Here is a 26,964-nt window from a genome sequence, read left to right as displayed (position 1 = left end):
TACGGGACATAACCCAGACAGGATGAGATTTGTCACTTTCAGTCCAGGCATGATAACAGAGTGATGGCCTGCTCTACAAACACCATTGTAATTGGACCTGACTGAACTCGATCAATGGGGATTTATGTTACCGTTTGGAAGATCCCTACAGGATCACTATGGTACTGTATCAGCTCACACAGTCAGTCTGTCGCACTCCTACACCTGGATCAGGTACACAGTACAGACACTAACTACTGTAATCAACCAAGACTACATTCAAGAAACTAGTCCACTCAGTATTTAAGTTGGAGGTTATAGCATGCCTCGACAAGGGACAGAAATAAAAGCTAGCTTTGTGATGCCTGTTGACTAGTGGCTTTCTGGTGTTTTTTAAATTTTATTCAAATTTTTTGTTGTTGTAGTTTTTGTCACTTTTTCTCCCCAATTTCGTGATATCCAGTTGGTAGTTACAGTCTTGTCCCATCGCTGCAACTCCCATACGGACTCGGAGAGGTGAAGGTCGAGAGCCATGTGTACTCCCGAAACACGACCCCGCCAAGCCGCGCTGTTTCTTGACACACTGCTCGCTTAATCTTGAAACCAGCCAGACCAATGTGTCGGAGGAAACACCGTACAGCTGGCAGCCGAAGTCAGCGTGCATGCTTCCGGCCCGACAGAAGGAGTCGCTGGAGAGCAATGGGACAAGGATGTCCCAGACGGCCAAACCATACCCTAATCCGGACGATGCTGGGCCAATTGTGTGCCGCCTCATGCTTAGGTATCCCGGTTGCTGCCAGCTGCCACACAGCCCGGTATTGAACCTGTGTATGTAGTGATGCCTCTAGACCGTTGCGCCACTCGGGAGGCCCCTGGCTTTGTCGTGTTTTGATAAGGAACGGGCCCGTGTACCATCACGGACACCATCATTCCTTTTTAGCACCGTTAGTCAGTGACTCAACCTCTGAACTGTTAATGTTGTGTGTGTGTGTGTAATATGTGTGTGCAAATTTAATTAGCCGTTATTTCCAACCAAATGGAATTTCAGTGGTTAAAAAAGAACAATACAAGTCTGACACCGAGCCTGTTGGGTAATACGATTTCCAGCTCCCAACTCACCAGGGACCTGAGAAAGAGTTGACCCAATATATTTAAAAGCCTGCTGCTTCCTGGAAAAAAGAAGGGGACAAGTGGCAACAGATGAGGGGGTAGAGAAAGAAAGATAAATATTTATTACAGAAATCGAGTTTGTCCCCCCAGTGCCATCAGACTGTGGAGGACCAGATTGATGGAGATCATTTATTATTGGATATAAACTGTTTTAAAGATGGGAGTCATTCCCCCCAGAGACCTAATCCTTCACAATCTCATCAGAGGATAACACAGAACAGTGGGGGAACTTGTTTTGTTTGTCATGCTCTTTTTCAGTTTTTTCCCTCACTACCTCATAATAATATATATCTTCCTAAAGCACTTCACTGTTTGACTTTCAAACCAAAGGCATTAGCCAGCCACACTGCTCAAGGCGGGGTGTAAATATGCACATGTGCTGTGAGTGACAGCTCTGTAATGGCTAAATTAATGATTTTTATGTGGAGCAAATAATAACAGAGCTGGGCGACATCTAAACACACAAACAAGCTTGTGGACTGACGAGACTGATACACTAGAAACAGCAGTTGGGATCGGATAAGGATCTTTGTTTATTGGATAAATGTTTGTTGATTTCAGACCTCCATCATGAGGGAATGAATGAGATCTGACAGCGTTTGTTGATATGAGACCTCCATCATGAGGAATGAGATCTGACAGTGTTTGTTGATATGAGACCTCCATCATGAGGGAATGAATGAGATCTGACAGTGTTTGTTATATGAGACCTCCATCAGGAGGGAATGAGATCTGACAGTGTTTGTTGATATGGGACCTCCATCATGAGGAATGAGATCTGACAGTGTCTGTTATATGAGACCTCCATCATGAGGAATGAGATCTGACAGTGTTTGTTGATATGAGACCTCCATCATGAGGAATGAGATCTGACAGTGGTTGTTATATGAGACCTCCATCATGAGGAATGAGATCTGACAGTGTTTGTTGATATGGGACCTCCATCATGAGGAATGAGATCTGACAGTGTCTGTTATATGAGACCTCCATCATGAGGAATGGGATCTGACAGTGTTTGTTATGAGACCTCCATCATGAAGGAATGAATGAGATCTGACAGTGTTTGTTGATATGAGACCTCCATCATGAGGAATGAGATCTGACAGTGTTTGTTGATATGGGACCTCCATCATGAGGAATGAGATCTGACAGTGGTTGTTATATGAGACCTCCATCATGAGGAATGAGATCTGACAGTGTTTGTTGATATGGGACCTCCATCATGAGGAATGAGATCTGACAGTGTCTGTTATATGAGACCTCCATCATGAGGAATGAGATCTGACAGTGTTTGTTGATATGAGACCTCCATCATGAGGAATGAGATCTGACAGTGTTTGTTATATGAGACCTCCATCATGAGGAATGGGATCTGACAGTGTTTGTTATGAGACCTCCATCATGAGGAATGAGATCTGACAGTGTTTGTTATGAGACCTCCATCATGAAGGAATGAGATCTGACAGTGTTTGTTGATATGAGATCTCCATCATGAGGGATTGAATGAGATCTGACAGTGTTTGTTATATGAGACCTCCATCATGAGGGAATGAATGAGATCTGACAGTGTTTGTTGATATGAGACCTCCATCATGAGGGAATGAATGAGATCTGACAGTGTTTGTTGATATGAGATCTCCATCATGAGGGAATGAATGAGATCTGACAGTGTTTGTTGATATGAGACCTCCATCATGAGGGATTGAATGAGATCTCACAGTGTTTGTTGTTATGAGACCTCCATCATGAGGGAATGAATGAGATCTGACAGTGTTTGTTGATATGAGACCTCCATCATGAGGAATGAGATCTGACAGTGTTTGTTATATGAGACATCCATCATGAGGGAATGAATGAGATCTGACAGTGTTTGTTGATATGAGACCTCCATCATAGGGAATGAATGAGATCTGACAGTGTTTGTTGATATGAGACCTCCATCATGAGGAATGACATCTGACAGTGTTTGTTGATATGAGACGTCCATCATGAGGGAATGAATGAGATCTGACAGTGTTTGTTGATATGAGACCTCCATCATGAGGGATTGAATGAGGTCTGACAGTGTTTGTTGATATGAGACCTCCATCATGCGGAATGAGATCTGACAGTGTTTGTTGATATGAGACCTCCATCATGAGGGAATGAATGAGATCTGACAGTGTTTGTTGATATGAGAACTCCATCATGAGGGATTGAATGAGGTCTGACAGTGTTTGTTGATATGAGACCTCCATCATGAGGAATGAGATCTGACAGTGTTTGTTAAATGAGACCTCCATCATGAGGGAATGAATGAGATCTGACAGTGTTTGTTGATATGAGACCTCCATCATAGGGAATGAATGAGATCTGACAGTGTTTGTTATATGAGACCTCCATCATGAGGAATGAGATCTGACAGTGTTTGTTGATATGAGACCTCCATCATGAGGAATTGAATGAGATCTGACAGTGTTTGTTGATATGAGACCTCCATCATGAGGGAATTAATGAGATCTGACAGTGTTTGTTGATATGAGACCTCCATCATGAGGAATGAGATCTGACAGTGTTTGTTGATATGAGACCTCCATCATGAGGGAATTAATGAGATCTGACAGTGTTTGTTGATATGAGACCACCATCATGAGGAATAAGATCTGACAGTGTTTGTTGATATGAGACCTCCATCATGAGGGATTGAATGAGATCTGACAGTGTTTGTTATATGAGACCTTCATCATGAGGGAATGAATGAGATCTGACAGTGTTTGTTATATGAGACCTCCATCATGAGGGAATGAATGAGATCTGACAGTGTTTGTTATATGAGACCTCCATCATGAGGGATTGAATGAGATCTGACAGTGTTTGTTGATATGAGACCATCATGAGGGATTGAATGAGATCTGACAGTGTTGGTGATATGAGACCTCCATCATGAGGGAATGAATGAGATCTGACAGTGTTTGTTGATATGAGACCTCCATCATGAGGGATTGAATGAGATCTGACAGTGTTTGTTATATGAGACCTCCATCAGGAGGGAATGAATGAGATCTGACAGTGTTTGATGATATGAGACCTCCATCAGGAGGGAATGAATGAGATCTGACAGTGTTTGTTATATGAGACCTCCATCATGAGGGATTGAATGAGATCTGACAGTGTTGGTGATATGAGACCTCCATCAGGAGGGAATGAATGAGATCTGACAGTGTTTGTTGATATGAGACCTCCATCATGAGGAATGAGATCTGACAGTGTTTGTTGATATGAGACCTCCATCATGAGGGAATGAATGAGATCTGACAGTGTTTGTTGATATGAGACCTCCATCATGAGGGATTGAATGAGGTCTGACAGTTTTTGTTGATATGAGACCTCCATCATGAGGGATTGAATGAGGTCTGACAGTTTTTGTTGATATGAGACCTCCATCATGAGGAATGAGATCTGACATTATTTGTTATATGAGACCTCCATCATGAGGGAATGAATGAGATCTGACAGTGTTTGTTGATATGAGACCTCCATCATAGGGAATGAATGAGATCTGACAGTGTTTGTTATATGAGACCTCCATCATGAGGAATGAGATCTGACAGTGTTTGTTGATATGAGACCTCCATCATGAGGAATTGAATGAGATCTGACAGTGTTTGTTGATATGAGACCTCCATCATGAGGGAATTAATGAGATCTGACAGTGTTTGTTGATATGAGACCTCCATCATGAGGAATGAGATCTGACAGTGTTTGTTGATATGAGACCTCCATCATGAGGGAATGAATGAGATCTGACAGTGTTTGTTGATATGAGAACTCCATCATGAGGGATTGAATGAGGTCTGACAGTGTTTGTTGATATGAGACCTCCATCATGAGGAATGAGATCTGACAGTGTTTGTTAAATGAGACCTCCATCATGAGGGAATGAATGAGATCTGACAGTGTTTGTTGATATGAGACCTCCATCATAGGGAATGAATGAGATCTGACAGTGTTTGTTATATGAGACCTCCATCATGAGGAATGAGATCTGACAGTGTTTGTTGATATGAGACCTCCATCATGAGGAATTGAATGAGATCTGACAGTGTTTGTTGATATGAGACCTCCATCATGAGGGAATTAATGAGATCTGACAGTGTTTGTTGATATGAGACCTCCATCATGAGGAATGAGATCTGACAGTGTTTGTTGATATGAGACCTCCATCATGAGGGAATTAATGAGATCTGACAGTGTTTGTTGATATGAGACCACCATCATGAGGAATAAGATCTGACAGTGTTTGTTGATATGAGACCTCCATCATGAGGGATTGAATGAGATCTGACAGTGTTTGTTATATGAGACCTTCATCATGAGGGAATGAATGAGATCTGACAGTGTTTGTTATATGAGACCTCCATCATGAGGGAATGAATGAGATCTGACAGTGTTTGTTATATGAGACCTCCATCATGAGGGATTGAATGAGATCTGACAGTGTTTGTTGATATGAGACCATCATGAGGGATTGAATGAGATCTGACAGTGTTGGTGATATGAGACCTCCATCATGAGGGAATGAATGAGATCTGACAGTGTTTGTTGATATGAGACCTCCATCATGAGGGATTGAATGAGATCTGACAGTGTTTGTTATATGAGACCTCCATCAGGAGGGAATGAATGAGATCTGACAGTGTTTGATGATATGAGACCTCCATCAGGAGGGAATGAATGAGATCTGACAGTGTTTGTTATATGAGACCTCCATCATGAGGGATTGAATGAGATCTGACAGTGTTGGTGATATGAGACCTCCATCAGGAGGGAATGAATGAGATCTGACAGTGTTTGTTGATATGAGACCTCCATCATGAGGAATGAGATCTGACAGTGTTTGTTGATATGAGACCTCCATCATGAGGGAATGAATGAGATCTGACAGTGTTTGTTGATATGAGACCTCCATCATGAGGGATTGAATGAGGTCTGACAGTTTTTGTTGATATGAGACCTCCATCATGAGGGATTGAATGAGGTCTGACAGTTTTTGTTGATATGAGACCTCCATCATGAGGAATGAGATCTGACATTATTTGTTATATGAGACCTCCATCATGAGGGAATGAATGAGATCTGACAGTGTTTGTTGATATGAGACCTCCATCATAGGGAATGAATGAGATCTGACAGTGTTTGTTATATGAGACCTCCATCATGAGGAATGAGATCTGACAGTGTTTGTTGATATGAGACCTCCATCATGAGGAATTGAATGAGATCTGACAGTGTTTGCTAAATGAGACTTCCATCATGAGGAATGAGATCTGACAGTGTTTGTTGATATGAGACCTCCATCATGAGGGAATTAATGAGATCTGACAGTGTTTGTTGATATGAGACCACCATCATGAGGAATGAGATCTGCCAGTGTTTGTTGATATGAGACCTCCATCATGAGGGATTGAATGAGATCTGAGTGTTTGTTATATGAGACCTCCATCATGAGGGAATGAATGAGATCTGACAGTGTTTGTTATATGAGACCTCCATCATGAGGGAATGAATGAGATCTGACAGTGTTTGTTATATGAGACCTCCATCATGAGGGAATGAATGAGATCTGACAGTGTTTGTTATATGAGACCTCCATCATGAGGGATTGAATGAGATCTGACAGTGTTTGTTGATATGAGACCTCCATCATGAGGGATTGAATGAGATCTGACAGTGTTGGTGATATGAGACCTCCATCATGAGGGAATGAATGAGATCTGACAGTGTTTGTTATATGAGACCTCCATCATGAGGGATTGAATGAGATCTGACAGTGTTGGTGATATGAGACCTCCATCAGGAGGGAATGAATGAGATCTGACAGTGTTGGTGATATGAGACCTCCATCAGGAGGGAATGAATGAGATCTGACAGTGTTTGTTATGAGACCTCCATCATGAGGGATTGAATGAGATCTGACAGTGTTTGTTATATGAGACCTCCATCAGGAGGGAATGAATGGGATCTGACAGTGTTTGTTGATATGAGACCTCCATCAGGAGGGAATGAATGAGATCTGACAGTGTTTGTTATATGAGACCTCCATCATGAGGGATTGAATGAGATCTGACAGTGTTGGTGATATGAGACCTCCATTAGGAGGGAATGAATGAGATCTGACAGTGTTGGTGATATGAGACCTCCATAATGAGGGATTGAATGAGATCTGACAGTGTTTGTTATATGAGACCTCCATCAGGAGTGAATGAATGAGATCTGACAGTGTTTGTTATATGAGACCTCCATCATGAGGGATTGAATGAGATCTGACAGTGTTTGTTGTTATGAGACCTCCATCAGGAGGGAATGAATGAGATCTGACATTGTTTGTTATATGAGACCTCCATCATGATCATGACCTCCATCATGACCTCCGTCATGACCTCCATCATGAGGGATCATGAGACCTCCATCACTGATCCTGCTGCTGGACAGAGATTGGTAGATAGAGGACCTGGCAGTCTGTTTAGTTGGTGTGGAGCAGCAAATGTGTTTTTATGGTGCAGAATGGTTTGCTACAGTGTATTGGAAGAATATGAGAAGTTTATAATCGCAGTGACTGGCTGGTGTGGGAGCACAGTGGGATGACTTAGTCACAATTTATGACATTGTTTAGATGGCACACCATCTGTGGGCTATCACAGGGATCAAACGTTAACTTGCTACCGAGCTCCTGTGTGTATCAGACACACACATGTTTTTTCTCTTAGAGATGATTCTGAACTGAAGACACCTGTAACCACGTTAACTCTTATCCTATTTGTGATAGTTATTTACTCTGTGTTTGCTGTATCATGTATTTCATGTACATTGGAATTGGTTGAGTGTTAGTTCTTTTGTGACTAATAAATTCTACTAGTTGAATTGAGAGGATGCGTTCCTCATTGTACAGAGTATTGTTTTGGTTGACTGTCTATTATGTAGTAGGTCTTTGATTGTTGGTATTTACACTATACACATAGCACATGCTTGGGTACCACCTTGACATCTCTGATCTACTTGCCTCAAATGAATGCTAGAACATTGGTCGCCAGGATTAGCTATTTGTATCTAGCCTCTTAATAACTGCATAACGCTGCAAGATAGACACATGTTCATTATAGTCATACTGAGTTGGTGGTGCAATTGTTCACCATCTTGCTAGATCCTCCAGAGACGAACAGGGTCTGTTGCATTTATTCACATAATAATGGAGTCAGATTGATACATGTAGTTTATTATTATTCAACATAGTTTCCACCTACATAATGGTGTGCCCTAATGAATACACCCATGCCCTAACCTGTCCTGAACCACTGACACCTTGAAACAGGTCACTTTTCAGTGAACAGTGGTACACTTGAGAGGCTGTACTATTTCACTGTTAACAATCTAATGGCCAACACTTAACATGTTTGTGAAAATATATAGATCATTATCAGAAATATTAGCATTTCTGATAAACAACGAAACCCCCCCCGAAACGGATAAACCAGTTAATGAGAGGTGTTGCAACTTGTGGCTAAAGCTGGAACTAGGCCATCACACACTTACCTAAGAAGCCAGTGTAACAACAGTGGTGGTGAGCGACTTACAGGAGCAATTAGGGTTATGTGCCTTGCTCAAAGGCACATCGACAGATTTTTCACGTAGACTCTGGTGATAACCAGACTCTGGCATCTGTGCTCTTATATAATAGACGGCGTTGACGTTTGATAGGATTAGCGATAGCATTGTTAGGTTAGCAAGAAATGTTTGAAACGATCCATCTGTTTGAGTGGGGAGAAATGGTCCGACAAGGTGATAACTCAGGCACATCATAACAAAGAGACAAAAGTTTCAATTATATTTTCGATCTTCATTCCACTAGTGGACAAGTGTGGTGTGGTGTCTCGTGTCCTAACAAAGGTTAAAACAGAATGAAAACATTTGGCATTTGTGTAGGCCTATATTCATAGTAAATTGTTGTGAACATCATTGCCTCTTAATATTTGGGATAGTTGACTGGTGTTGGTTGTGTGGTGACTGTGGTGTGTCCTCCTCTGTCCCCAGATGATCTGAACAGGACCCATCAGCACTGTGTTCTGGCTGGAGACTCGGCCCGCTTCAGCTCTACACACAGAGTGGCGGAGGTGAGGGGGGTCTGGGGTACACTGGGGGCTTGGAGACCCTGGCCTGATTCTAATAATGATTGATTTATTTTATAGGATACCGTATATTCCATTACCTTTCTTTAACAGATTCTACCTTCTATTCTAGAATTCCAAGAGGCCCTTATGCTCCCAGAATACATGCATTATCTTCCAACCTTTTTTGACTGTCTGTCCTCACAGTGTTCCACCGGGACCCTGGACTACATCCAGTCTCGCTGCCGGGAGGCCCTGTCTAACCTGAGCACAGACCCAGAAACAGGGACCCACAGCCTTCTCTCCCTGCTGCCAGCTACCCTGCAAGGCTACGAGGAGATACACAACGAGGTGGGTGTGTGTGACTAACTTTTGGGGTTCTACGATAGGCCTAACTTTGTGCCCTACCTACACGCTTAGAAAAAAGGTGCTATCTAGAACCTAAAAGGGTTTTTCGGCTGTCCTCATAGGAGAACCCTTTGAAGAACCCTTTTTAGTTCCAGGTAGAACCCTTTTGAGTTCCATTTACACAGAGGGTTCTACATGGAACCCAAAATAGATATACCTTGTTCCAAAAAGGGTTATCCTATGGAGACAGCCGAAGAACCCTTTTGGAACCCTCATTCAAGGAAAGGGTAGTTGTGTATAATCTTTCCCTTTCTACTTTGTCACATCTTGTTAACCAGGGATAAGGCCCTTCCATAGGAAAATAAAGAGGTTGTCAACGTTTAAGTTGACATCATTCATAGCTACCGTGGGTATTTATGTTATGGGAGAAATATTTCATAAGTCCAGGTTGCTCTTGTTTGTCTAAGGTTCGAGATCATGGCCCCTTTCACACAGAACAATCAGTGAATCTGGCTCCGGGGCCCTGAGACCCTATGGGGGCCGTTCACGCTTTACAGTGGCAGCTTGCTCAATACAGCGTTCTGCAGCCCAGCCTGCCCCTGACTGCCAGGGGCTAATGGTTAAAATAGCACTTCACCTCTCCCCCTCCGCATGTGTTATCCTCACTACTCCCAGGTAACCACAGCAGCGGGCCGAGTCAGGAACCACACGGGACGCCATGACAGATGAGCTTGGCGTGAGGTTGTTTAAAGGTTGTAGCCAGTATTAATTATTCAGACAATATGAGAGCGCGAGAGAGAGAGAGAGGTATAGAGAGGGGTATAGAAAGAGATAGAGGGAGAGGCCTAGCCAACACCTGGTCTCCATCGCAGAGAGAGAACACCTGCTCACAGCGCAGCACCACAGGATTACCCAGTGTAGGCCTCGCTGGGGGGCGCACGCCGTTTATTTAGGAAAACAGGAGGCTATTTATAAAAGGCTGGGAGAGGAGGGGATGGAGCTCTCTCTCGGGGGCCTGGCCCCGCTCTACTCTACCTGGCGTCCCCAGGACCACGATGATGGATTGGGCCATTTGTTCTGAGTTGCCCATGAGGGCAGAACATCCACTTAAATGATGTGTTGTTGGCAGAGTTATTTATTATGACGGCTAGTTTTGGCGGTTAGCGGGCGCATATTGCATGGGTCGTGTTTGACATGGACGACCGTAGAGCGAACAAGCAGAGGCTCGTCAGACAGGCTGACCTGACCAACACCTTATGGGCATTTCCTTAAAAAGTGATAAACAGGAGATCGACCGACCGGCCGGCCGGCTGCCTGGCTGATGCTGATGTACTGTGTGATGTGTATGCTTAGAGGGGGTTTGACAGTCGTTTAGGTAGGGATAGAGGGGGGAAGGGGGGTGTTTAGGGTTGTGATGGGGATGAAGCTGAACATCAGCCATCTGAGGAACGTGTGTTCAGGGAGAGGGGGAGAATGTTAATAGCCAGAGGAGGGAGTTGAAGCAGGGGTTGATGGGTAGAGGACAGGAGAACAGCACCTGGCATAGCAGAGAGAGAGAGACCGTTTTCTAGCTGATTCTAGGCCCTCCTGGCCTCTCTACTCTAATCTTCTTGTCTGTGTGTTGGAACGGTGGAACGAACATGGGGATAGCATCGCATCACAGCCCATCGCCACACGGCCCTGTCTGTGTGTGTGTGTTTGGCTTTGAAATGCTAATCCCAGACACGTCTTGTCTCATCGTGTCACTTCCCAGGTGGGTGTGTGACAGTGTGCCCTCTGGGACCCCCCTAATGAAGCCTGTCCCTGCTCAGTAAATATTGGAGGGAGGGACACACTAAGTCATGTCTGGTTCTGCTAGAGATGGGGGAAGGTAAAGTACAAGTGTAATCAGCCAGGTAGTTCCTCTGACCTTCCTCTGTCCTGTACAGTATGTTTTCCAGGCCAGGCCTCTCTCTCCCTAGTGAGTAACAGTGTTTGTCAAGTAGCTAAAAGCCCACACCACTCTTCCTTGTGGAGTCAGAGAGTTTGTGACTTACCTGTAGGGAACAGTTTTTTCAGTTGAGACATCCTATTTTCAGTTGAGAAAGAATGTAATTGAAATCTGTAATTCCAGAGCATATTATTGCCTATAGGTGAGCAAGTACAGTTTGTATCGCCTCAAGGTGTGTGTGTGAGTGTGTCCTTGTCTGTAAGTGTGTGTCCATGGTAGCCAGGTGTGATGAGTGTGAAGTGTGTCCTGTACCTCTGGAGACAGGGAACAGGGAACAGTCCTCAGTGCTCCTGGTTGATGTGATGTGGGAGCAGGTCCAGGAAAGTAAACAGAAAGAGGCAGGTTGATATCGATCCGTCTCTCATCAGCTCCTACCTCGAGGGCCGCACGGCATGGAACAGCCGGAAATTGATTGGTCAAGTCCGCTGGGGGACCACCGAGAGGTGTGGAAAAACCCTGCTTCATTAAATACTGAAAGGGACTACTTGGCTTTGACTCCTGGGTCGCCATGGTGAGTGGGAGGTCGAGCGGAGTGCTAATGTGCAGTTAGCACGTCCGTCACCTGGAGAGATGACAGGAGACACCACAGGGGAGGGACCCCTCAGTCTCCCTGCTCCCAGAACCCAGAGCGGGCTAGGCAGAGGAGAAAATCTAGCCTAACGATGGCGATGACTCTCTCTATCTCTCTCTCTCTCTCTCCATATCTCTCTTTCTCTCTCTCCATCTCTCTCTATCTCTCTCTCTTTCTCTCTCTCCATCTCTCTCTATCTCTCTTTCTCTCTCTCCATCTCTCTCTCTCTCTCTCTCTCCATCTCTCTCTCTCTCCGTCTCTCTCTCTCCATCTCTCTCTCTCTCTCCATCTCTCTCTCTCCATCTCTCTACCTGGGCAGGTGGCATTTAGTCAGTGTTCCCCTCTCAGTAACTCACAGCCGGGCGGCTCAGGCTCCAAATGCCAGGCATCCCACAGATGCCGCAGTCGCCTGGCTTTGAGGCTGCCATCGCCATGCTCCGCGGGGGCTAGGAGTCCATGTCGGCTCAAAGCAGAGCCACAGGCTGTGTTCCCTCAGTAAAGGACAGACGGACAATCAGAGAGAGAAGGGGAGCGGAGGGTGGAGGTAGAGAAAGGACAGTCTATGTTTGTCCCCTCTCTTGCTTTGTTGAGTGTGTGAGCTGTACTGTTCAAGGGGGGGGAGTGGAGTAGTGGAGGGTTGAAGAGCCATAAAGCCTGACCTTTGTTTGAAGGGTCTGTTGTATGGAGTGGTTGTGAAGGTGCTGAACCGTGCTATGGCCCATGTACCCCCCCGTACGTGACCCAGCCCCTGCATGTCAAACCACTGTGATCAGCCCCCTTTGGATCCAAAATGGCGGTCAGTTTCTCTGTATCCTGTGCCACTGCATAGCCTAGAAGGCCAGCCACTGAACAAAGGGTGAAGTGGAAATGGCTTTGTATTCTTGTCATCTTCTTCCTCTGTATTGTGCTTATGTGTTATAGAGCTAATATAACACTGTACCATACATACTAATGCCCCCTACAAGAACAATACACAGACTAGTAGTTGGAGATGAACAGTAGGTCTTGTAGTCGCTTTCACATTTGATATGCAACTCTTTTGTACTCCTCACCTTGTGTTCTACAGTTGTCTATGTCAAATGAAATGGTGTATGTATTGTTGGGAGGATGATACTGGAACAGTGCTTTGTAGGATGTTTTGGGGAGGGCAACTCAGAGCGCCTTGCATTTGCATCACCGGCATTTGGGGCAATCTCTGACATACACACTTTCTCAGACAAACACACACACACACACACACACACACACACACATACACATCCATACACCTGGCTACGTGACGTGTCCTTGTGAGGATTAAATCAGCACTTCAAAAGAGCTGAAAACATAAACACTCCCAGTGGAGGAGAGGTGAGCCGCTCTGCAGAGTAAACTGTCATTCCCCTGCGGAGCGAGGGAGGAGGAGGGGAGGAGGAGGAAAGAGGAGTGAGGAGAGGGTGGAGCAATGTGGGGTATAGGCGTCTAGGGTCGGGTTGGTTTGGGAAATGGGGGTCGAGGGGTGTATTGTGAGAGGGGTGTATTGTCTGTTCTCATAGGGATGACCATCTGTGTAAACAGACATTCTAGTAAGTCTCTACTCCAGTACACTTCATTCTCTACACATATCTGATTAGGGGAAATCCCCAACAGACAGATTTCAACTTGTGTTATCTCCTGTCTCTCACTCGTGCTCTAAAGCGCAGTAGAGGCCTTGGCGTTGATAGACGGATAAACCTCCATGTCTTTGTACCTCCATGTCTTTGTACCTCCATGTCTTTGTACCTCCATGTCTTTGCACCTCCATGTCTTTGCACCTCCATGTCTTTGTACCTCCATGTCTTTGTACCTCCATGTCTTTGTACCTCCATGTCTTTGCACCTCCATGTCTTTGCACCTCCATGTCTTTGTACCTCCATGTCTTTGTACCTCCATGTCTTTGTACCTCCATGTCTTTGTACCTCCATGTCTTTGCACCTCCATGTCTTTGTACCTCCATGTTTTTGTACCTCCATGTCTTTGTACCTCCATGTCTTTGCACCTCCATGTCTTTGCACCTCCATGTCTTTGCACCTCCATGTCTTTGCACCTCCATGTCTTTGTACCTCCATGTCTTTGCACCTCCATGTCTTTATACCTCCATGTCTTTGCAAGTTTGCGCTTCCCAATATTTCCATCTGGACTTCATACGGCTTGACTGATCTACCACTGCCTGTCTAGGATCTGAACTATTCCTATAATCCTATATGGTTCCTCTACCTGACTGTACTGTGTTGTGTTTTGTGCAGGTGGAGTTTGAGTGGCTGAGGCAGTACTGGTTCCAGGGCCAGCGCTACACCCGGTTCTGCAGCTGGTGGGCCAGACCCATGGGGCAGCTGGAGAATGACTGGAGAGAGATGGAGCTCATGGTAAGACTGCACAGAGACCCACTGGGACCCAGTAATAACACATACTAGTGTGTAGTAGTAAGGTTGACTGTCTACGATTTGCCATTTAAGAGCCATACAAAGTCTAATCACAAAGAACTTCACTGTAACACTTCAGTTCATTCATTTATTAGTGTACACAGTTTCCTGTTCCAACCTGATCAGCATTCTCACAGTGGACAGCCTCCATCAGGATCTGATGCTGATTGGCTGTATACATCTGTGTAACCTCAAATATGCCTGTGCTTGAGTTCATTGCACAAACTACACCGATAATAATCAGAGAGTGCAGGTGTGATTGTGAAATGTCTTTGTGTCACACCCCGGGTGTGATATTAAGAATGTCTGGTTCAACATGGTCTTACTCAGCTCTTCACCATATCACAAGGGACTAGTAATTGTTCTGACACATAATTTTCTCAGTCATTTCATAAATGAGAGAGGATGGGTTGTTCACATTGAAGTCTACTTAGTCACATCTGTTTACCGTACGTGTGTGACTGCGCGCGTGTGTGTGTGTGATAGTCCAATCTCAGCTCTGCTGTTGTATCAAAGTGTGTGTTGTAACTCTGCAGAGTGGAGCAGTAGGGGGCACTCTTGTATCACTGAAACAGCCAAGACCAGAGCTGTGCTCCCTCCCTCCCTCTCTCCCTCTCTCCCTCTCTATGCTCTCTCCCTCTATGCTCTCTCTCTCTCTCTCCCTCCTCTCTCTCTGTCTCTCTCTCCCTCTCTCTCCATCTCTCTCTCTATGCTCTCTCTCTCTCTGTACTCTCTGTCTTTGTCAGTTTGGAGCGCTGAGCAGTAATCACATCTAATACTCAGGCGGGGATAAAGAGAGGAGCCTGGAGAAGCACGGTGCTGCTCTGCACTGAGACACAGGGAGGCAGTCAGTCAGGCAGGCTGGCAGGCAGGCAGGCTGGCAGGCAGGCCATCCACACAGCCAGGAGGGGGAGACGGGTCTAAACTCATCTAGAGCTCAGATGAAGTGTGTGATTTGAACCTGTACTTAGAGAGGAGCAGGAGTGAGATGTGAAGACTTGAGCTGTGTCTCTCTCTCTCTTTCTCTCTCTCTCTTTCTGATGATAAACCAGCCATCTCTCTCTCTCTCTCTCTCTCTCTCTCTCTCTCTCTCTCTCTCTCTCTCTCTCTTTCTGATGAGAAACCAGCCATCTCTCTCTCTCTCTCTCTCTCTCTCTCTCTCTCTGATGATAAACCAGCCATCTCTCTCTCTCTCTCTCTCTCTCTGATGATAACCAGCCATATCTTTTTCTCTCTCTCTCGCTCTCGCTCTCTCTCTCTCGCTCTCGCTCTCTTTCTCTCGCTCTCTTTCTCTCGCTCTTTCTCTCGCTCTTTCTCTCGCTCTTTCTCTCGCTCTCTTTCTCTCGCTCGCTCTCTCGCTCTCGCTCGCTCTCTCGCTCTCGCTCTCTCTCGCTCTCTCCCTCTCTCTCTCTCGCTCTCTCCCTCTCTCTGATGGTCAGCCATCTCTCTCTCTCTGATGATAAACCAGCCCTCTCTCTCTCTCTCTCGCTCTCTCCCTCTCTCTGATGATAAACCAGCCATCTCTCTCTCTCTCTCTCTCTCTCTCTCTCTCTCTCTCTCTCTCTCTCTCTCTCTCTCTCTCTCTCTCTCTCTCTCTGTCTCTGATGATAAACCAGCCATCTCTCTCTCTCTCTCTCTCTCTCGCTCTCTCCCTCTCTCTGATGGTTAGCCATCTCTCTCTCTGATGATAAACCAGCCATCTCTCTCTCTCTCTCTCTCCCTCTCTCTGATGGTGAGCCAGCCATCTCTCTCTCTCGCTGTCGCTCTCGCTCAATTCAATTTGCTTTATTGGCATGACGTAACAATGTACATATTGCCAAAGCTTACTTTGGATATTTACAATATTAAGATAATAAGAATCAAAATTGTCAACGGGACAACAGTAACACCAATAACCAAGGGTCAAAATAACCATACATTGAACAATAACAATAGAGGACATGTGCAGGTTGATTGGTCTGTCAGACTCTGTCCCTCATCTTATGGCAGGCAGCAATGTAGTGCGCTGCCAACCCACAGCTCTCTGCGTCCTCCCCCAACAGGACAGATAGCCTATTCTCATCAGAGAGGTCTTTGAAACCTTGAATAGGGGTTTCAAATTTGGGGAAATGGCACTCTCTAATTGTTGAATATTTTTGACATTTTGTCAGGAAATGCAGCTCTGTCTCAGGTACTGCTGTGGTGCAGTGGTTGCACAGCCTTTCCTCTATGGGGAGCCAGGTTTTGTGTGTCTACCCTTCTCAATGGCAAGGCTGTGCTCACTGAGCCTGTACTTTGTACTGTAGTTTTGTTTTGATTGTGTTGTAATTTGTTTTATTCTGATTGATTGGATGTTCTGGTCCTGAGGCTTCAGTGTGTTAGTAGAACAGGTTTGTGAACTCAGCCCCAGGACCAGCTGGATGAGGGGACTCTTTTCTTTGCTCAGCTCTTGGCATTGCAGGGCTTGGTAGTGATATGAGAGGAGGTCACTGTATTTTAGATGTTTCCAACCTCTTTGTTTTGTTTTTATTATTAGTGAATATTGGCCTAATTCTGCCCTGCATGCATTGTTTGTAGTTTTCCTCTGGACATGTAAGAGAATCTTACAGAACTCTGCTTGCAGGGTTTCTATGGGGTGTTTGTCCCATTTGGTGAAATCTTGTTTTGCAAGTGGACTCCACACCTCGCTGGCATAATTTCTCTCTCTCTCTCTCTCTCTCTCTCTCTCTCTCTCTCTCTCTCTCGCTCTCGCTCTCGCTCTCGCTCTCTCTCTCTCTCTCTCTCTCTCTCTCTCTCTCTCTCTCTCTCTCTCTCTCTCGCTCTCGCTCTCGCTCTCGCTCTCTCTCACTCATATGGTGAAACAGCCATCTCTCTCACTCACTCGTACAGACACACACAGTCAACCAGACCCCACTCATCGTTTAGTTTTCCCTGGCTCTGGTCAGACATGCAGACGTGTGTCTGCATATTGCCTTGAGTAGCCTATAGCATCATTTTAGTCAACAATAAAAAAAAAAATATATTTAAAAAAATCTCGTTCCCTTTTAGAGCAATGTTTGTTCTCTATTTTGTATTTTATATTAGAGGCATGCTGTTAATTTATACTTTCCCATTTAGCTTCTGTAAACTCTATTTACTCGTTTTCTTCTTTATCATTTTGTATTTTACTGAAGGTACATGTGTTGTGTTCTAAATGAAACAACATGAAGTAGTTTATCAGGGAGGTATTTGTCTTTGACCCATGAAGTAAATCAAAGCCATGCTCATTGTGTTTATGGAAAATGAACAAATAAAATGGGCCACTATTGTTGATGAAGGCTCTTTGTGCTTTCATAAGCAATATTGTACCACATACTGATTAAATAGGCCTTTCTCAGTATTATAGAAATCAGTTATATATGCATTTTTATTTTCCTTTTTTCGATTGCTTATGTTTGTTTATTACACTTCTATTTTACTTACATAGTTTATATTTTCATATACTTATACATAAACTATTTTTATTAGCATTTTTATGCAAAACTATTTAAAATATCAGAATATCAGTGTGGCAGTTAGTGTTTTTCTGTGGTGACAAACATGTTTCGCTATTTACTATTTAAAAAATCCGCAGTGTTCTAAATGTGACATTTTAATATTTATTAATGTTTTGGGATAATTTCATGGTGTATGTTTAATCTTGAAAATGTTAACCATATTAGACACATAAAAAAGTAGTGTCTACTGGAATGGAATGGAATGGATTTGCGTGTGCGTGCGTGTGATGTGATGTGTGTGTGATGTGCGTGTGATGTGTGTGTGTGTGTGTGTGTGTGTTTGTGTGTGTGTGTGTGTGTGCGTGTGTGCGTGCGTGCGTATGCCTGCGACATACATAGCCTTGCATTGTGTTCAGTATATTTCAGAAGCTGCTGTCTGTTTATAGATGCTAGTTTCCTCCCTAGGGCTCAGTCCCTGTTCTCCATCCTGTTGTCATGCAAATACTCACCCTGCCATCTGAATGACATTCTGATAAAACACATCCACAGCTTTTCTCTCTCTTCCTTTTATCTCCAAACTGTTACCTCATGAATTGAAGTTGCTTCCTAATAGAAACAACAAGAGGTAGATGGAAGTCAGTGGTAGAGAGAGGCTAAATAAAGACTATTCAGATCAGCTGTGGGTGGGTGGGGGTGGGTGTGGGTGGGTGTGGGTGGGTGGGTGGGTGGGTGCACGAGTGCTCCATGCATAGTTAAAGGAATTGAAGTGCTTATCAGATATGAGAATAGGTACCTGTATGAAGAAGGTCCAGTGTTCCACCTCTCTCAGAAGACGAGGGGTACAGGCTGCGCCCCGTGGTTAAAGGACAGGGGTGTAAAGGCTCTGTTCCCCTGTGATCCAGACTAGGAATGGAGCGAGGGGGGGTGGAACCCTGTTATGGTTTGGATGGGCCCGGTCCGCAGCCCAGCCCCCCTAGGACCTACTATCATGGATCTCATACAATCCTGACATTTACTTAAACCAGCAACAATGAATTGCTTCCACCTGGCTGACAAAAGGAGAGAGACAGTCTGGCTTTATGCAAAATATTTTAAATAATGGTGTGGCATTTATTCTTTTTTATATCCTTTTTTTTGCTGTGCGGGAGAAGCAGCAAAACATAGCATATTTCCTTTTTTTCCTGTGTGTTTATGTGTGTGTGTTTACAGTATGTATGTTTGTGTGTGTGTGTTTATGTTTGTGTTTGTGTGTGTGAGATGATGCTAATGTATGCACTCAGTTTGACTTTAATTGATTTACCAGCTCTGCCTGCACACTACAGCTTCTCCACTAATTTGTCACTTTCCCTGACTTCTGTGGCTGCTCATATCATAACTTAAAAAGCTGCCGGCATGCAAAGAGATTTCAGACAGTGTTCTCTCTCTCTCTCTCTCTCTCTCTCTCTCTCTCTCTCTCTCTCTCTCTCTCTCTCTCTCCCTCTCCCTCTCCCTCTCCCTCTCCCTCTCCCTCTCCCTCTCCCTCTCCCTCTCTCTCTCTCTCTCTCTCTCTCTCTCTCTCTCTCTCTCTCTCTCTCTCTCTCTCTCTCTCTCTCTCTCTCTCTCTCTCTCTCTCTCTCATTTGACAGTTGAACGAGCCTTGTAGATGAAAATCTTTCAGCGTGTATCAAGAAATTGTATCTACTTTCACAATAAATATAATTCACACACTTGAATATATTTGTATACTTCAAGATCTACAAAACAGGAAGGGGTACCCGGGCCATGTCTTCTAGCGTCTCCCTGTAACCAATTTGTCAGTCTCTCTCTCTTCCTCTGGGTTTGGTCACACTCCCGTCATGTAGCCGTGGAGGAACGTGATGTGTAGGGAGGTGGCCTGTGACCGTTTCATCATTTCTCTTCTACTTTCCCTTGCGCTCTCCATCTTTAATGTTGGTCCTCAGTAACAATCTGGGGCGGGCTGCTGAGGGGGAGCGACTCAGGGGGAGCACAGAGCAATCACTCGCAGGCTGGCCAGGTCGCCATCGATAGCTGATTAGGTTATTGACCTAGCAAGGGGGAGGAGGGGATGGAGCTTCAGGGAGAGAACGAGAGAGAAAGAAAGAGAGAGGGGGGTCAATGTAAATGTTATTGCAGTGTGAGCTCATTTGATCAAAGCTCTGGAAAGGTTAAGCGAATCCAATCTGGTTTTGTATGGCAGAGTGCAGACAGACACCGGCGGGAGAGGAGAAACCTCCGGACGGAGAATGGATTATCGTATTGGTGCTGGGCTGAACTAGTGCAGGAGGCCCTCCCTCCCTCCTATAGACAGACAGTTTACTCTGCCTCTAATGCATTTAGACAGCAATTGGCCTTAATAACCTTTATTGACTTCAGCGGGTCAGAGCCAAGAATCTAATTATCAAAGTGTATCAATTTCATTGGGAGTTTAGAGTTGCACTGTTCATATAATTATTTTAAGGTCGTCAGGGCCAATTAATCCCTATCCACTTATTTGATGGGTTTGTAAAACATTATAGATGTTATGGTTCTGTAGTGTGCAGTTTCAGCATTAATAATTTTTGGGGGAATGTTTTTTTTTGGGGTAGTGCTAGTTGTTGTTTTTCTGTGCCCCGGTAGGTAAGAAAGAGCAGGACATTTAGAGGCTTGAGGCTTAGCTACAGTAGAATCACACTACTCTGTTTCACTCTCTAGTTTATTTAGGTTTAGCTACAGTAGAATCACACTACACTGTTTCACTCTCTAGTTTATTTAGGTTTAGCTACAGTAGAATCACACTACACTGTTTCACTCTCTAGTTTATTTAGGTTTAGCTACAGTAGAATCACACTACTCTGTTTCACTCTCTAGTTTATTTAGGTTTAGCTACAGTAGAATCACACTACTCTGTTTCACTCTCTAGTTTATTGAGGCTTAGCTACAGTAGAATCACACTACTCTGTTTCACTCTCTAGTTTATTGAGCCTTAGTTACAGTAGAATCACACTACTCTGTTTCACTCTAGTTTATTTAGGTTTAGCTACAGTAGAATCACACTACTCTGTTTCACTCTCTAGTTTATTTAGGTTTAGCTACAGTAGAATCACACTACTCTGTTTCACTCTCTAGTTTATTTAGGTTTAGCTACAGTAGAATCACACTACTCTGTTTCACTCTCTAGTTTATTGAGCCTTAGCTACAGTAGAATCACACTACTCTGTTTCACTCTCTAGTTTATTGAGCCTTAGCTACAGTAGAATCACACTACTCTGTTTCACTCTCTAGTTTATTGAGCCTTAGCTACAGTAGAATCACACTACTCTGTTTCACTCTCTAGTTTATTTAGGTTTAGCTACAGTAGAATCACACTACTATGTTTCACTCTCTAGTTTATTGAGGCTTAGCTACAGTAGAATCACACTACTCTGTTTCACTCTCTAGTTTATTGAGCCTTAGCTACAGTAGAATCACACTACTCTGTTTCACTCTCTAGTTTGAGGCCAAGCTACAGTAGAATCACACTACTCTGTTTCACTCTCTAGTTTATTGAGCCTTAGCTACAGTAGAATCACACCACTCTGTTTCACTCTCTAGTTTATTGAGCCTTAGCTACAGTAGAATCACACTACTCTGTTTCACTCTCTAGTTTATTGAGCCTTAGCTACAGTAGAATCACACTACACTGTTTCACTCACTAGTTTATTTAGGTTTAGCTACAGTAGAATCACACTACTCTGTTTCACTCTCTAGTTTATTTAGGTTTAGCTACAGTAGAATCACACTACTCTGTTTCACTCTCTAGTTTATTGAGTCTTAACTACAGTAGAATCACACTACTCTGTTTCACTCTCTAGTTTATTGAGCCTTAGCTACAGTAGAATCACACTACTCTGTTTCACTCTCTAGTTTATTGAGCCTTAGCTACAGTAGAATCACACTACTCTGTTTCACTCTCTAGTTTATTGAGCCTTAACTACAGTATAATCATACTACTCTGTTTCACTCTCTAGCTTGACATTCTAGGGCAACATTCTCTAACAGTTTCATATACAGGCCACACCCATGCAAGCCAGATTAATGGTAAGGGTGAACTAAGCAGTACATTGTTTAAAGAGCATTTTTATTACTTATATATTTTTATTATGAATCCATTCATTATTTTCTTTTAAATCTCAGCAGTTTTTTAGTTTAGCATTTTAGTAGAATGCACTGTAGCTGTCTGTTATCGATATTGAGTATGTTTGTAATTTTAACAGTGTCTGTGATCATTTGCATGTGTTTGTGATTTTGTGTGTGTATATAACAGTATATGAAATGTGGAGTAGTTTATACTTCCTTGTGCGTGTGCACCAGGCTACCTGGATAGTAGTGTGTGTTGTCCTTATCACAGAACACAGAATAGTGTATAATCCTGGTGTTCATTCTAGCTCGGCCTTGTTTACCTCCAGCTCTATATTAACACACCTGCTGCAACCTATTTACAACCCTCCACACTGAAAAGAAATTACTCCAAGATTATTGTTATTATTCATTTAAAAAGGAGATATATGGCTGATAAGACATTTTACATTACGGAGCCGGCTTGTGTTGAGGGGAAATATAAAATGAGAAGGAAAGTAAGAGAGCGAGGGGTAGAAAATGGAGCATAAATCGCAGGCAAAAGGTATTTGCGATTCTCTTTGAAGTACTTATTCAACAGGGTAAGCTGCATTTTCTTCAGAGCCTGATAGTGTTCTGGGTAAATACTTAAACCCCTTTAGAGAATTTCATGCAGCACAGATACGGTGCGCTGCGGAGTGGGGCTGCGGAGGCAGCAGTGTTTATGTTACCTGCAGCCACTGCAGCCCGCAGGCTTTGTACCTGAAGACATAGGTACTGACTGGAATCTCACTAGGGGATTGGCTGTGTGACAGAATCTACAGTAAAACCATTGGGTGTGTGTGTGTGTGTGTGTGAGAGTGAATAGAAATTGATTTTTTAACCCTTTCACTGCACAGAAGGCCTCCGTCACAGGCCACCCAGCCTTGTGTGTACACACCACACACACGCCACATACACACCACACACACTACACACACACTACACACACACTACACACAGCCTCCCAAGGTCTAAATCCAATTCAGCTGTTGACGTGACGTTGAAGGCGCTCTCGGGATTTCCTCTGTATCATTTTTAAACAATACCTAACAATTATTGACCACATCCTGCTGTTTCTGTTTAATTTGCTGTCATTATTACTCAAAGATGTAATAGTGTGTGTGATTTTTCTCTCTGATAATTTAACAGTAAACATAATACAAGTCATTGTCTTCTGGAGAAAAGTGGGTTGATTTGGGGTGTTTTGGTTCACACAATGGGAAGAGACCGGAGCCAAGTTGCTCAGTGCTGTCGGCCTTTACTGTATATGGAATATATGGGGCAGTCTGAGACATCATTACCCTACTTTTCATCTTCGATGAACTCCTAATATGGACACATAAAATAAGGAAGTGCTATTGTCTTGCTTCTTATTCCATAATGAAGAAAAAGCTCAGCAAATCCTCAGCTCATTTTCTTGCTTGTTATATTCTCATCCCAAACCATTTATAATTACCTATAGAATATCTCTTTCTTTGTGCGTTCATTAAAAAAACAAAGATATTTGTTATTGACACCGGTTTGGGTAATTCATTGTGTGTGTCTGGTGGATTGTGATGTTGACAGTGTTTCTACTGTATTGGCAGACTTTGAAGTCACTTGTCTGTTTTTCTTAGAAAACAAATGAGCACTTTACAGGGACTGATCTGTCTCCTCCTCTTAGCCGCTCCTCCAATCCCCTTCCTCCGTTATTTATTTATTTAGCAGGTTGTTGTTCCTCCTAGCCGGGCCCTGATCAGCAAGATAAGTCTTCAGAGGGGGGAGATAACATCCATTAAAGTGGTAAAGAGGAATTACAGGGCAGAGCAGATTAATCACTGCTCAGTTTAATCACATTCACTGTGGCTGTGGACGGGAGGACGGGCGGGCTAGCTGCAGGGCCTCTCCCTGCCTGCTCCTGTCACAGACACCGAGAGGGAGAGAGAGAGAGGGGAAAGGATATATAGAGTGAGAAAGAAAGAGATTGAAGGGAGAGGAGAGAAAGAGAGAGAGAGCGAAAGAGTTAGAAAGAGCAAGAAAGAGCGAGAGATAGAGAAAGACAGACAGTGAGAGAGTTAAACAGAAACAGAGATGAAAGATGTCTCCATACTCCCATACCAAAGCACACCCTCTTTCTGCTGACAATAGACATTAACGTTAACCAACACTTGACATGCAATTATTGCATCACTTTGATCCAGGTGTAATTATTTATTCTCCAACTGATCTGATGCTCGTCTCTATGTGGGATCGAGTCAATTAACACAGACACAGAGGGGCGGTTCTGTTTTTCTTTTGTGGGAATGAAAAGCAAACTGTTGGAGGAAGTACTGTTTCACTGTAGGCTCTGGCTCTAGACAGTGTAGCAGCAGACAGGAACATTCAGTCCCACCTTTTCCCCCAGATGCTGAAGGGTGGTGGTTTTGTTTTCTGCAAATAAAAAATGTATTATAAAATGTATTAATGTTTTCCTGTAACAAACTTGCATGTTCATCCCCTGAGATATATTATTTCTGTGTCGCAGGCACAGTAGAGGCAAGACACAGTAGAGGCAAGGCACAGTAGAGGCAAGGCACAGTAGAGGCAAGGCACAGTAGAGGCAAGACACAGTAGAGGCAAGACACAGTAGAGGCAAGGCACAGTAGAGGCAAGACACAGTAGAGGCAAGACACAGTAGAGGCAAGACACAGTAGAGGCAAGGCACAGTAGAGGCAAGGCACAGTAGAGGCAAGACACAGTAGAGGCAAGACACAGTAGAGGCAAGACACAGTAGAGGCAAGGCACAGTAGAGGCAAGGCACAGTAGAGGCAAGGCACAGTAGAGGCAAGACACAGTAGAGGCAAGACACAGTAGAGGCAAGACACAGTAGAGGCAAGGCACAGTAGAGGCAAGGCACAGTAGAGGCAAGACACAGTAGAGGCAAGTCACAGTAGAGGCAAGTCACAGTAGAGGCAAGACACAGTAGAGGCAAGACACAGTAGAGGCAAGGCACAGTAGAGGCAAGGCACAGTAGAGGCAAGGCACAGTAGAGGCAGGCACAGTAGAGGCAAGGCACAGTAGAGGCAAGGCACAGTAGAGGCAGGCACAGTAGAGGCAGACACAGTAGAGGCAAGACACAGTAGAGGCAAGACACAGTAGAGGCAAGACACAGTAGAGGCAAGGCACAGTAGAGGCAAGGCACAGTAGAGGCAAGGCACAGTAGAGGCAAGACACAGTAGAGGCAAGACACAGTAGAGGCAAGACACAGTAGAGGCAAGGCACAGTAGAGGCAAGGCACAGTAGAGGCAAGGCACAGTAGAGGCAAGGCACAGTAGAGGCAAGGCACAGTAGAGGCAAGACACAGTAGAGGCAAGGCACAGTAGAGGCAAGGCACAGTAGAGGCAAGGCACAGTAGAGGCAAGGCACAGTAGAGGCAAGGCACAGTAGAGGCAAGGCACAGTAGAGGCAAGGCACAGTAGAGGCAAGGCACAGTAGAGGCAAGGCACAGTAGAGGCAAGGCACAGTAGAGGCAAGCCACAGTAGAGGCAAGCCACAGTAGAGGCAAGGCACAGTAGAGGCAAGGCACAGTAGAGGCAAGACACAGTAGTAGCAGACAGGTAGCAAAGTTCATAACTGAAGTACCCCACCTACCTATTCCCCCAGTCTCACCCCTCTGCACATGTTGTGCAATTCCCCATTTTAATTCTCCAAAGTCATCAGTGCAGCTATCGTGTTCAGGCTCTTAAGTGCGTTAAGCTGCGTTGAGAACAAAGAGCAGGAGAACGGGGGAATCCTGACGGGAAGAGGAGTGTAAAATTGTCTAATTCGCTTGAAGAATCGCAAAGAAAGAGAGGAATTATGGAGAAGATGCAGCAGATTATTTGGGATGTTTCAGGTGAGGGGGAGGAGGGAGGAGGGTGGAGACACGTGGGGGAAAGTAGAGGAAGAGATAATGGGAGGATTTAAATGGCAGTCAGAGAGAGACAGAGGAGGTAGAGATAGTGGATGAATGGATGTGGAGAGAGAGAGGGAGATGGATGATGTGATGCAGGATGGGTGATGTGAGAGGAGTAGTGGAGCTCAGTAACATGCTGGGAAGTTCCTTATTTTGTTTCTTAGTTTGTTTCTCTTTCAGGAGGTCCTGTATGAGGTGGACAAGCCAACTGAAATAAAACATCAAGTGTGTTTGTTGGTCAACATATACCTCCACACGTTACTCTCAAGATTATTATTTTGCTATAAAAAAACACAATGATACAGTACAGTATCACCCAGAAATGTCTTAAACCAACTCCAACTCCTTTTTTAGGCTCATACCATCTCGCTAAAGCTCACAGGGGCAATCAGATCACTGCAGGTAGTGGGGGGGTCTCTCCCCTCCAGATAGCTCACGCTAGTGGGCGGTGTTAAGTGGGTGAGATGTAGGACAGTGTAATTAACGCTAGTCCTTTAGAGGGGCCCGCCTCCCTCCGTGGGGAGCGCCAGATATAGCTCTCATTAATTTCTATTTATGTGTAATGAGAGGGTCATGTACGGTGTAATAAATGTCTGTTTTATTTGGGTAAGAGCTGCCTGGAGGGCTGCATCCTCTCTGCTGGCTAACTGCCTTATAAACACTGTTTACCCACTCAGCTCCCATCAGCCTGCCTGGCTCCCTGGGTGGGGAGCAGGAACACACAATGAAATGAGCAGGGGTGTGTGTGTAGTGGGATTAATTCACAAGTCTAAAAACAGATAGTATCCTTTCCATTTTCTAACTCATATTACTCATGAATGTAAATGGTGGTTGTCTTGT

At 44.3% G+C, this 26,964-nt stretch overlaps 1 protein-coding gene across 4 annotated transcripts in view; it reads left to right on the top strand.

Annotated features, from left to right (window-relative positions):
- Positions 1 to 26,964, top strand: part of LOC139575821 (alpha-ketoglutarate-dependent dioxygenase FTO-like) — a 189,617-nt gene that overhangs the window by 30,686 nt on the left and 131,967 nt on the right. For all 4 annotated transcript variants that reach the window (XM_071401158.1, XM_071401157.1, XM_071401155.1 and 1 more), the window contains exons 5-7: positions 9,217 to 9,296; positions 9,498 to 9,641; positions 14,464 to 14,583. In XM_071401158.1, the coding sequence (XP_071257259.1) occupies positions 9,217 to 9,296; positions 9,498 to 9,641; positions 14,464 to 14,583 (344 nt within the window). The remainder of the gene's footprint in view (positions 1 to 9,216; positions 9,297 to 9,497; positions 9,642 to 14,463; positions 14,584 to 26,964) is intronic.

The sequence above is a fragment of the Salvelinus alpinus genome, chromosome 5 (genome assembly GCF_045679555.1).
Source record: "Salvelinus alpinus chromosome 5, SLU_Salpinus.1, whole genome shotgun sequence".
NCBI lineage: Eukaryota > Metazoa > Chordata > Actinopteri > Salmoniformes > Salmonidae > Salvelinus > Salvelinus alpinus.
This window is presented reverse-complemented; position numbering and strand designations above follow the sequence as displayed.